General features: G+C 37.6%; 1 protein-coding gene across 2 annotated transcripts; it reads left to right on the forward strand.

Moving 5' to 3' along the window:
- Window positions 1–8527: 8527 nt before the first annotated feature.
- Window positions 8528–12138, forward strand: LOC114147057 (uncharacterized). 2 transcript variants are annotated; one of them, XM_028021592.1, is made up of 7 exons: window positions 8528–8624; window positions 9190–9296; window positions 9698–9726; window positions 9803–9878; window positions 9965–10099; window positions 11437–11534; window positions 11638–12138. In XM_028021592.1, exons 2-7 carry the CDS (start codon window positions 9197–9199, stop codon window positions 11980–11982), a joined length of 783 nt encoding a protein of 260 aa, XP_027877393.1. In that variant the 5' UTR covers window positions 8528–8624; window positions 9190–9196; the 3' UTR covers window positions 11983–12138. The 2 variants fall into 2 exon arrangements, with proteins under 2 accessions (XP_027877393.1, XP_027877392.1); XM_028021591.1 differs by having other exon boundaries at window positions 8528–8620.
- The last annotated feature ends 1175 nt before the right edge of the window (window positions 12139–13313 follow it).

Consider the following 13313-nt stretch of genomic DNA (forward strand, 5'->3'; position numbering starts at 1 on the left):
CATTGAAAATGATTGACTTTTATATAATGATGAACCATTTTTGTGTTGATTTTGCTTTTTGTTTCAGATCATCCCTGGTGAATTATTCAATGACAAGACGTTTTCAGTTTACTAGGAAATGTCTTGGGCTGTAAATCGGTTTTCATGTGCTTATGGAAGGAAAACATACCCTCTGCATCAAAGATCCTGCTACCTGCATGTCAGTGGAAATGAGGTGTTTGTCCACATATCCATCCGTTGTTTCACAAAAAATCCCAAATGGAGTAAAAAAAAACAACTTTGTCTTCAAGTTTATTTTTGTGTTACATTTATTTTGTGTTTTGATAGAATAAAAATACAAACGGTATTCAAACTATGATCTCACTGAAATGTTAGCTTTATTAAAGCCAAACTAGCCATATATTGGTAAATATATATATATATATATATATATATATATATATATATATATATATATATATATATATATATAACAACACAGAGAACAGGTAAGAAACCACAAGAGTCTAAAACGAATTATTTCTAATTCCATTTCTAAGGCTCTGAGTCCACAGCAAGAGTGAATGTTTCACCAATTAAAATAAAATTTACATGAGAAGATGTCAATGACTTATCCAGGACATCTCAAAAGTACCTACGACAATATCTACAGCAGTGAAAATGATACATGTTTTAATCAGGGATCATGACTCCAATAAAAAGAAAGAGTGTTGGGAAACAAGGCATCTATCGGACAGTTTCTACACCAGAACCACTGCTGCTCAAAAGAAACCCAAAGACTCATCAGCCATTTGCCGTTTTTAGGAACCCAAAATTTCTAGAGCAGCATTTTATGGACTGACAAGAGAAAAGTGGAACATTGAACATTGTGGTGACAGTCAAACACAGCGGTGGAAGTGTGATGCTTTGGGACAGCTGTGCTACTTGAGAACGTGGATGACTTGGATGAATTACCATGTCTCATGGAACATTGAGGGAATGCCAACATATTGTGACCAATACAATAGTGTACAATACAGCAGTAGCATAATTTAAATGGTATTTTAATGTTGTTACTGAAATCAACAAACTGTTTTATTTCACTTCCAATGCCAACATTTTGTGTTTCAGAATTGTTCTTAGCATTAAGTGCAACAACTTGAGATCACCAACATGCACTCGATATCTTATTTTTATTCTGTCACATTTGGAGCACCATTATGTCTGTAGTTATCCACAGAGGCGGTTAAGGGCATCCGCTTGGCATGTTCTCTGTCTGTAAGAGCCTGCAGAAAGTCCTGGCTGTGTATACTGCAGTCAAATAGCTGTAATTATCTGCAATCAGCTGACAAGCAGGGGCCGGCTGAAAAGCTGTTCACACACAAACACGGTGGAGGATGAGAGAGGCGTCGACGGGCATGAAGGGAGAAACATCTCCGGGAAAGAAAAGGGAAATGGCAGAGATGTTGGATTCAGAAAAGATCAGACGCCAAGCTCCTGCAGTAGACTCAAAACCAGAGTAGAATGTGAATAAAAATCAGACAAGGAAATGACAAGATTGGAGATTGCCATCTTTGAAGCTTTATGCCTCCTACACAAACTCATGTTTTTATCAAAAACGAAGCAGCTTACTGCCAAAATCCTATAGGCATGGCATCTTAAAGTAGCTGTATATATATATGTTTTGTTTTTTGTTTTTTTGCAGAGATTTAGTATTTTTAGTGGTGAATTTGACTTTGCATATATAAAAAGGTTTAATCACAAGATACACCATGAAAAATGCTAAACAAATTTTTTAAAAACATATATTATTATGCATGATGACACAGGGCTAAAAACTCTTAAAAAACAAAATAATGGATGAATTTCTGTGGCTTCAATTTAATGGTCTAAACATCTTTAAACAAAATTACTTCAATTAAAAAACTATTAAAAATTTGATCTAAGATAAAACACATACTGGGCAAATATTTTTTTCTGTTTGAGCTAATTTTTTTAATGCGTTAGCATCTACAGTATATGTCCACCTTGTTACAATATTAACATGTATTGCTTGAATATTGCTGCAAAGTCAATAGTTAATAATGAGACAGTGATGTTAAACCAACTTCGCATTTCTTATCTAACTTCACTCTTTAACCCTAACACTAGGCCCGACCTTAAACCCTTTTTTCCATAAATCAATATCTTTATATTGAAAATGTTTTTATTGGTTTGATGCAAAATTAAATATAATTAAATGTTGTGCTTTCAATAATATTGTTATGTGACTATCTTCTGTTTTTGATTGCTTTTTGTCACATTTAATGATTCATAAAAATAAACTTTTGTATATCAGAAGACGATAACTGGGTAAACATAAATGAAGTTTTCAAATGATCATTTATTTATAATGGAAAAAACAAGTTATGGAAACCAAGATGGCCCTACGTTAAAACAAAACTTTTATGTATTTAGTTAGATGGGAAAAAATGAGATTGAGCATTGGTTTTCTTATTTATTCATTTATTTTACCTTTATTTATAAAAGTTGAGATTCATACTCTCATTTCCAAGAGGGAAATTGTAAAACATACAACAGCACAAATACACAGCTGATAAAATGACTCCAATGAGTTGTTGATTAGCAATAGCGCTTAAACACTCAGAAATCATTCAAGCTTTATGTGGTCTACTCCAGAAAAGGAAATGGGATAACTTTGTCAAATCTGATATATTTCATTGTGTTTCATCAAACGTCCAAAATCTTGCAGCTCCCAGACCAATCACAATGTTCCAGCAATATATCTCTCATTCATTAGTGCATGAGGATTCACACAGCTCGCCTCCCACAGGCACACAGGATTCTGCCGGAGCATTAGGGTCGTGACAGAAGCTGTGAACAGCTAGCCTGAAAGTGCTGCTTTGTGACACGCTGAAAGGACGAATGGCCTCAGATGAATAGATGGTAATTAATACACATCGCACCCACGAGACTCGAGTACAAGAACAGAGCAAATTACTCTGTCAATAAAATAGCCCAAAGACACAATGAGAAAGAGGAAGAGATGCGCAATGGGCTGCCAAGGGGCCCGTAACTCAGTCATGCATCCCTGGACAAACACTTTTAATGGAGGAAGTGTCCTAAAGCAGCCTTGAAAAGTCCAATAAGGGAGAATATTTATGAAGGAAATGAAGAATAGCTAAAAAAAAGATTTTTACGTTAACAACCCAGAATAAAAGCCACATATAATTGTAGATAATAGACTCTGGAACAAAGAGATGATATTTCAGACCTGAGCATTTACGATCGATCAATATAGACTGGATTTTAGTCCATGTAATGTCAAAAATTACTGTTCTTTCTTCATTTCTCAGTTCACACATCATCCCTCAGTGTCTTGTGTGCTTTTTATTTAGTGATGATGAAAAAGGCTTGGAGATATTTTGGAAGGAAAAGATCAATGAGTAGAGGCACATGCCCCGCACGAGGGGAAATCTTTCATCTTGTTCTCTGAAATCATCCATCCTCTATAACGTATGTCCTGGCCTTCCTCTAGCTCTTTCCCAGATATCTCTCGAGATGTTTTACCTTTCCTCTCCTGTGATAAAATTGTGACAGGCAGAGTATCACATTGTTTAGACAGTTGAACATATATCTGCCTGGGGGCGCGGCTTGAGCAGCAGAAGGGTCCATCCTTCTTCACCACCAGGACTCGTGCGCTTACATGTCGTGGTCTCTTGGAGATCAAAGTTTCAACGAGCCGCCTGAAGACATACAGAGTATGTGGGAAACAAAAGAGTCCCACAGCAGCTCCAGGAGAACAGGAAGCCTTTGCTCTGAAGATGCGAAGAGAAAGGCAAGCAGCAAAGAGACAATGACTCTGAGCCCTCGTGGATCTGGTGTCACTTCTCCTCAGATGCTAGTTTTACACTGTCAGCATAACGGTGAAGGAGGATGCTAAACACACAGGCAGATACTGATGTTGGAGGGGGGAAAGGTTGTCCTGTGAGGCTGCCTGGCAGATGAGAGTCCTGTTGACTCACGATGTTTGACAACTGCTGGTTTCAGGAAGCAGTAGTCTCGAGTCATCCTTCATATCTGTACTGTGTGCTTCTAAAGAGTCAGCTTCCTGGCAATCTTTTCCAGTGATCTTGAGTCAATAGATCTGTAGGTTTTCTGAAAGTTCTCAAAATTTAGCAAAATGCACATTTCTGGGTTTGAGTAAACATAGTGCTTAAATCTTTTTTGTTTTGAATATACGTTTTTTCAATTGTGGGCCCAAGGTGTCCCACTCAAAATGGACAACTGTGCGTGGTCCAGAAAAAGAAAGGACTGATGCATTTGGAAACCAATGGCTACAATGTCTTTTAATAGTGTTCATATGCATTATGTCCATAAACTTCAATGTATTTTATTGGGCTTTTATGTCATAGACTAGAAATGCTGCAAATAAATATCTTAAAATTATGAGAGACTTCTATATTAATGTCACTGTGTCAATACTTTGAGGAGCAATCAGTCTCTGAAATTATAAGTCTTTTTAAATATGTCTCTATTTCCTTGATATTTCTGCCTATTATTGTTCGCAAAATACCTCAAATTCAGAAATACTGGGTGGAAAGCCATAACCTTCATGTTTCAAGCAATATTCAATATGCTTTATGTCTGAACAAGGCCCTACTAAAATTTTAAAATGCTTTGCTCTATTGTAACTCTGACTCTGCTATGCTGCTGGAAGGTGAAACTCCACCCCAGCTTCAAGTCTTTTCCAGCCACTGCAACTGGTTTCCTTCCAGTATCACCCTGTCTTCACCTCCAACCATTTTCTACCAAATCTAAGCAGCTTCCCTGCTAAAGAATATCATCTCCACAACATAACACTACCACCACAGCTTTACCATGGAAAATTTCCACATAGCATTGACCATGTTGGCAAGACGAGAAAATTTCAGTCTTAATCTTCCATACTTTTGGTTCCCCTAGAAGGTTTCTAGCAAATGGTATGCAATGTTTTTCATCAATTTTTTTAAAATATGTTTTTTATGTTGCCACTATTTGATAAAGGTCAGAGATGTGAGGGGAGAAAAGCTGCTACTCTGCTGTGAAATTGAATTTATCCCCTGGCAGACTCTGAGATAATGTTTAAGTTTCTTCCAACAGACCCGACCAGCAATATTCTTATGCACATACAGTAGATGGGCTGTTTATTCTGCTTACAAAATGCACTTTATGTTTTATGACCTAATTTCTGTTCAACCTGACATTTCGCTCAGGATCCAGAAATTAGTTGAGATAAGGACAATGTTTTGGCTGAACTACTTGCTCTCCAGGGAAATCTCTTTACTTTGGGAAGTAAACACAACTATTAATCAAACTGCCGCTTTGGAGATTACTTCTGCAGTATGTTCCCTCATAACTTATATGGCAACATGAAGTAAACCAAAGGATCTCAAAAAGCAACACTTCATGCCCCAACCTTAATAAATTTAAGAAGGGATATGAAACAATACCAAATCAATTACTTCTGTCAGTTTTAAACTGATCACAAAGCAGTTTCTATGACTCTGGGACTAAAGCCAACCGCAGTGAGGGTCATCAACATCCAAAAATGGAGAAAACGTAAAAAGATTTTTTACTTTATTTCACACTGTGGCTATTTAATATAAAAACAACTTATGCAAAATTATCAGATGCCAAAAAGGGACCAAAGAGCTACTGGCAAGACATCAAGCTGGAAATAGGTTAATAAGAGGATCTGACAAATGACTGGAAACTGGGCTGGAGTGAAAACAGGTAAGCGATTACCTGTCGGATGCAGCTGTTAGGATAGTTAGTGACCAGATGTTTAGAGTAGTACTCTATAACATATTCTTAATGTGGGATTTCTTTTCCACCTGTAACACATTTATTTAAGTTAGTTGTTTTTTAGGTATTGCTTCTTTAAAAGTGAGATTATGGTGCTGCCATAAAATCTGAATGATTCTGAATGTTTGTAACCAGGTAAGCCAAAACAAGAGATTGCTTTAGTCACAACCAAACTCTCCAAACAGACAAGCCAAAAATGATCATTTCATTGACTAGGGTTGTCTTTTACAATCAAATAGTAATCCAAACACAAGCCAAACAGTTAATTTTGATAAGAACTAGATCTAGTCTAATATTTTATGGGGAGGGAAGGGATTGAGCTGCTTGCTGGATAATTAGGCTGTCCTCTTTTGTGGAAGGACAAAAAAGGACACAAAATGGGGCAGAAAGCTTCATCGGGTCTCTCTGGTGCCTCAATCTGGAACTTAGATTTTTGCCGTGAGCGATGTTTGCTCACTTTATGTGCTGAGATGTTTGCACAAGGGGCTGCTATTCACCTCAAACCGTTCTTTAAAAGGTTGACCCCAAAGAGTCACTTTAACCTTCTTAGTTTTTATCTGAAAAAGTGCTTGGAGTACAAGCACAAAGTTAAAATGAGTTGATAATAAGAAGCAAAGTCATGGATTATTTTTTACAAGCCTGTTAAGGCCTTTTCAACCAATCATAACTGTTTAAATAGAAGAATATTGACTTATATTGTTTTTCGAAGACATTTCGTTCAAAAGGCTTACTCAGCTGACTACGAGTCTCTACCAAAAAGTTGCCTTTTCCACCAGTGTTAAGTGAAACTACTGAGTCCACAGAGGATCTACTTACAGTCGATCCTCCCAACCTTTTTAGGTCTAATAAGAACAGAGGGTTGAGTGCAGACAGAAGATGAAAAAGCAACATGAAACATAACTGGTATTACTGAGGTGTTTGGAATAGAAACTCTTCAATTTAGGCTGCTTTAGTTTTATAATTAAGTTGAATTGACTTTTAGAAGAGGGATATATATCAAAGCAAGCCACAGGCTGGTTGAGTACAACCGCCAAACTGACCTTATGCTGAATAAAAAGCCAGACATCACACTACAGAAGATAAAGTACCGCAGGCCAGCTGTTCAGCCATACGTCCCTGATTTGGGTATTTCTCTGCCATCTTTTGACCAGTTTACACATATCAAAGGTTGCAAAGCTAGTGTCCAATTGGGATTACAGATGAATAAAGAAAAGTGTGATTCATCTGGAACTGGACACCAGCAGATGCATGAGTCACTAACATATATCGCCACAAGCCTGTTTACCAACACTTCCACTGCACTCCCACATACTAGAGGCCCGAAAGCACCTAAACCTGATAAAAACCCGGTCATTGCTACATCTGGTCATAGAGCTTTGTTCTAGCTGCCTGCTAGTCTTTCCCCTCAAACAATTACAAAACACACAGTTTGCAAACATCTGCCATAATTTTATTTTCTTTTTTAACCTAAAGAAATAGGGAGATGCACCAAAGCTGCAAGAGAAACATATTCAATGAATCACAGTAGTCTCAAGATAAACTATAGAAACTGTTATGGTTTTTCAGAAGACTGAAGTTAATTTGTTTGACGTTTTTTTTTTAGCAGACATGAGCTGCAACCCAACTTGGAAAAGCAAAGTGACCTTCCGAGAGCTTCCAAGAACGGTGGCGCTCTCTGCTGGTGAATACCCCACATGACAGCCACACATTTTCCAAGATCAGAGAAGTGGAGAAGTCTGCATGTGGATCGCTTCCCTGCACACGATGCCTCATATGTCTTTAAACGTAAAGGTTCCTCTTTGTGTTTTTATGGAATATCTGAATAGAATAATCAAAACATAAAGACGCTAATGGTGCAAAGGATGCCTATTTTGTTCAATGATTTTATATCACCTAACTGCAAACAATGTGCTTTTTTTTTCGTCGATAAAAATGTGAAAGCATGATTGGAAAAATTGTGGAGAAAGTGTGGAAAGTTATTAATGTATTTTACAGTTCTGGTTAAATATGAAACAAAAATAAACAAAATAATTTTAAAAACTCTGTTTTGCACCTTTTCATCCTTGTGTTCTTCATTCTGTTCGTTTGCCTTCCTTCCTCTTTCCCTCATCTTACTTATAGTTTGTTTGTTGTTGCTGTTTTCAGGTTTCATTTATAAAGGCTGTCTACAATAAAAACAAAATCTGACATAATTTACTATCATATTTCTAACTTTACTGTGCTGCAAAATCAGATTATTTCAGTCCAGAACTGTATGAAATTCTGATATAAATTGGGATTGTTTAGAACAATAATCACTTAATGTCTTGAGTATATATTTTAACATTGCTGTCAATAGGTTGTCTTTTTTAAAAAAAGGGTCAAGTAGGTTTAAAGGCACTTGAACTACATGTAAATCATTGCATGTAAATCAAGGATCAAAGTTGTAAAGGGCTCTTGGAATTAAAAGGGTTACTAATTCCTGTCCTGACAACATTGTAAGACTACAAAAGTCTTTAGAATAAAAACTAATGAGTCTATATAACTACTTATGTGAACAAAGGTCTGGTTGTAAAACTGTCTCTACATACCTTCTCTTGGCAGGTTATATTTGTCTTTATTCTTACATTACAGCATAATATCTAACAGCTGAAAGTGGCATGGTAATTTCAAGCTTGTCTCAGTCAACACGTTTTGTTTTTTTCATCCTCCTGCACCTGTGCTTGGCTGTCAGACGGCCCAAAGACTCTGTAGAGGAACAACAACCCCGTGACAAAGGTTTCCTGACTCCAAACAAGGAACACCGAATGCCAAGGCAGGTAGGTCCTTATTTCTGTCAGGGGATTTTCACCGAATGGATTTTATAGCATTCAGTTGTTACATCCAACATATTCTTTTCATGTGTTTTTATATTGTCAATCCATCTGTCTTTCCGGGTGGCCCTGCTCCATCTATTTATAGGCCTACAAGGACATTAGCTCAGTGTTCGTGTAGAAATGTCATGTAAGACAGGAGGGCCTTACAGCATTCATCTTTAAATGTGAAGGTCAAGAAAAATGAATCAGTTTTGTCCATAAAGGGGAGAAATTAACCTTTTTCTTTTGACAAGTCTGTGCAGCTAAGCTGAATACTGATTTATTCAGACTTTTGTTTTAGTGTGGGTAAAAGTAAATATAGTGAAATAAATAACCTTAACACTAGGAATATTCAAATACTGTTTTTAGCAGTTCTCAAATCCGAAGCACTAAGAAAAAATATCATGTGCTAAACTGGTGTCTGATTACAACCTTATGTAACGTGCATGCCTGAAGTTTCAGACATAATTTAAATAAAAGAATAATAATTTATGCCGATTCTGTCTTTCTTTGTCTTTATCTTTTTCAGACGAGGAATGGAGGAAAGCTATGAGACATTTGAGGAGGAGTTATGGCCACCGAGGGCAGACGCTCCTCCACAGAGACCTGTTCGACAGATCCGCAGAGCGAGTGGCGGCACGTACAAAATCACACACACTGACTCACTGATGCCTGCATGTTCAACTGTGTTCAAAATCACGGCAATCCATTGCCACTAAGATCAAGCACCATTTTAGATTAGCCTTATATTCCGTTAAATAATATTATAAAATAAGAGAAAACGAAAAGAAGCAAATTCACAACTTGTCCTTTTTGATTGAAAGGTTTACAAAAGACGACAAAGATTGATTCACACATCATTCCCAAGAAGAACCTTACAGAAATGACACATGCATTTACCAGTCACATGTTTGCATAATGGAACCCTGCAAATATAGTATTAAGGGCTTATTCTGGTGGGTTCCCTTTATTATTGGTTGTCGTTTTTAGTTATTATATTGTATAACACTTCAGTGGATTTATCCTTTTTATTTCAGAAATGTACACTGCAAGAAAAATCAGAGAGGTGAGTTTGGAAGCAACCGACATTTACAAAAGTGGTTCATACTGAGATCCTTTATTGATAAGTTGTTCTGCGACAGGAAGTGCCTCCTGTGTCTCTGCAACCAATATCAGAACCTAAGATCTTACCCAGAGAACCCAGCTTCACCAAAACTAGTGAGTAATTTACATACTTCCTCTTAAACTCTTTAATCTTTGAAGTTCAATATTTAAAAGTGTTCCCTTTTCTTCACATCTTCCAGCATCCTTGCATAAAACCCTCTCAATCCAGAACCTGACTCAGCTAGAGACACCCTGGGAAAACGTCACCCTCAACCGTTGCCTTTTTGTAGCCATCGCCATCCTGGTGCTCACCTCAGGCTTTCAGAAGCTTCATGGCAAGTAGACTAAACTATAAATACATAAAAGTAAGCTTCCGATCAAAATGTGATTCTGGGAAAATGTTCCCATGCTGTTGGACTTTAACCTGGTTTTAAGTTGAGGTTCAGGTTCAGGGACGAACAAAACTGAGCAGACAATTTACAGAAGAACACATGTAAACTGTTCATCAGTTTAAGACCAAGTCCGAAAAAACAAAACGAAACACAAGGTGGAGAATTGAGTGACCCTGATGTTCTTGTTGATCACTTCAAAAAGTAGTTCAGACGCTTGATGCAAAAGTTCAAAGTTGACTTGAAGCTCAATTGTTCAACTAAAGGAAAAAGCTCCCAGATCATGATGGACTCATGTCCGCTTGTAGGACACCTGTCCAGTGGGATCTTCTGGTGTTTCCAGTGACATTGGAATCCATCATGACTTTTGTTTTTATCTTCTTGTCAGAAAATAAAAATTTCTATGGTCTGTGTTACAATTAAACCATTTCTAGGGGCCCCTGAATGTCTGGAGGGCCCCTACCAGCGACTACTGAGTTTTATTTATCCCAATCTTACAATTCTAGATCTCAGAGGTGCTAACATAAAAAAATTATATAGTTATAGAGTTTTTGATCTATAAATCAGTCTGCAGCCAAGTTGTTGTAGAGGTTAAATATATATTATTAGGGCTTAATTAGTAAAATAGCAGCAAATTTGCTTATTCATAACCAGCGACCTTCTCTCCGATGGTCTGTATAACAGCCACAGTCTCAGATCAACTCAGACCTCCAAGACTGTCAGTAGCAGAAACAGCAACTTTATACCTGTTGCGGAAAATAGACTACATTTGCTTTGCATTGTCCCCGCATGATGGCAATGATACAGCAGGATCCAATTAGATTTTTGATTAATATGGGTTGTTGCTATGTTTCTGTACGGTGTTTTAAGATCTTGTTCAATGTGCCCTTTTTTTAACTTTGAGCCCCTGCCCCTCCAAAGGTCTCTGCACGGCCCTGCCTCAAGGTGTGAATTATTCTAAAATGGCTCAACAATCATTGCACTTTCAAAGACAGAGAGACGTTTTTGCATTTGGCATCTGGGGGTCAAGAGAGTGTGAATGCAAGACAGAAAATAACACGAAAGCCATTTTAAGCATCCAGGTTTGGACTTTCTAATCTTTTGTTCTTGAACTTTGATTAGCTGATGGGCAGCTTAAATGTCTTCAGTAATTTGCCAACTCTGTCTCTTGCAGCAGGATGGAAAATGATCCCTGGTTTCAAGATATTGAGCAGTTGTGTATAGAAATGACTGAATTGTTGTAAAATAAATGTAAGAATATAAAATATTTCAAAATCCCACAGAAACTTTACGTGGAAAGGGAACAAAAGAGGAAGAAGAGGAAGCTGGACTAACAATGAGACGATCAGAGTTGTTACGTCACAGAGGCCGTCTGCCGGAGGTAAGCTGGTCTCTGTTGCAGGTTTTACAATTAAACATCGGGTGTTTCATCACCATGACTTTGATAAGCCCATCTAAGCTAGACACATTTCATTTCCTTAAAGCCAGAGACGTCTCTATGGGAAGTCATGTTTTGGTGGCTGCCAGACCTTGATGATGAAGACGAAGACGAGGATGTTGATGAAGAGATCAAAAGAAGAAAATCAAAGAGGGAAGTAACAAGACGAACATCGAGAGGGCTCAGGAACAGGCCGCTGCCAGAGAAAAAACTCTTAAAGCAAAGAGACGGGAAATTAAAGGACAGGAGGGCCAGGAAAGCCAGGGCTAACAAAATCAAAGACAAGAGAGGGATGGCCAGGAAAGAGGACCCTGAAGAGGCAGCAGACGAACAGGATGAAAGAGAAGAGGAGACAATTGCAAAAAAGAATAAGCTGCAAGATGGGAAATAAAAAAAACAGACAGAATTTTTATTCTGCTCCTACTACACATCAAATGGAGTCTCAAATGTTTGCCTAATCAAGTGGCACAAAGTTTTAAAGCTCAGTGGTGCTTCCATGGAAAGTTGTTTTAACATGTCAAGCTAAAAATGAAAGTCAAATATGTTCCCTGCTTCCTTATTGGAGAAGATGTTTTAAAAAATTCTGCTCTGAATTGACTGCTTAGCTGATATCTGCACATTTCAGGTGAAATCTCAAAAGGTGTCATCAAAAGGTTAATTTATTTTACTACTTTAAAACTTAAAACTGAAGCTCGTGCAGATACACCACAACGTCTGATGTGTTTAAATAGTTTATCTCTGTTACTGCTGATGATCTGAGAGAAAATAAAATTTTCTCTCAGAAAATTTGACTACAGAAGACCATTAAAATAAGGGATTTTTACGCCAGATGTTAAACCCACCTTATGAACAGACATTGGAACTGGAACTGACGTCCAGCTGTCACTGAGAAGTCAAGAAAGGAAACTGCTGAAGAAGCTGGCTGTTCAGGTCACATACAAGACTGATCATGGATAGTTTAGTGGAAGAAAAAAAGTGGGTTTGAATAGATGTCCAAGTAACACCTATTCAAATCTACTGTAATAGGACAGTGAAATAAAATCCATTCAATGATTTGTTGGAGATTTACAGTAAACAGTCTGTGGCTGGAGTCAGCGCTTCAAGTGCCGCCACACACAGACACATCCAGGACATGGGCTACCTGTCGCATTATGTGATCTATGCAACTCTTGAACCAGAGATGTCTGAGAAGCATCTTAGTGGTTCAACGTCCTCTTTTCAGATGAAAATACTTTTTTTTTATTCATCTGGAGACCAACGTTTCAGAGTCTGGAAGAAGAGTGGAAAAAGAAGCGAACTCAAGTTGCCTGAGGTCAAAGTGTGAGGTTTCCAGCCGGTGATTTGACCCACATCACCTGCTGATGTTATCCTTTTTTCAGGTTAAACGTCAGTGAAGTTTTCTAGTAAGAAATTTGATAGCATTTCATGTTCGAGTTTGCTGTCAAGTTTTAAGATAAAGCCGATTATATTTGCCAACAGGACAAAAGTAACCGTCCACATGTCCAAAACAACCAATAACTGCTTTACTGAGAATATATGCAGTATATATAAAGGGGGAAAGGAAACATACAGAGGTCGAATCCAAATCTAGAACCGACAGCAAATACAATATGAGCACATAGTTTTCAATGAGCTAATAGTTCTGTAGGAAAAACCCCTTATTGGTGTGTAATTTTTAAAGGTTCAGGAGAACATAAAGAGTCAAAATGTATCACTGTGAAA

The sequence above is a fragment of the Xiphophorus couchianus genome, chromosome 6, assembly GCF_001444195.1.
Source record: "Xiphophorus couchianus chromosome 6, X_couchianus-1.0, whole genome shotgun sequence".
Lineage (NCBI taxonomy): Eukaryota > Metazoa > Chordata > Actinopteri > Cyprinodontiformes > Poeciliidae > Xiphophorus > Xiphophorus couchianus.

Coding starts and splice junctions, on each gene's coding strand:
- LOC114147057 (XM_028021591.1), top strand. Junction 9,727..9,802: donor CTGCAAGAAAAATCAGAGAG/GTGAGTTTGGAA, acceptor GTTCTGCGACAG/GAAGTGCCTCCTGTGTCTCT. Junction 11,535..11,637: donor ACAGAGGCCGTCTGCCGGAG/GTAAGCTGGTCT, acceptor ATTTCCTTAAAG/CCAGAGACGTCTCTATGGGA.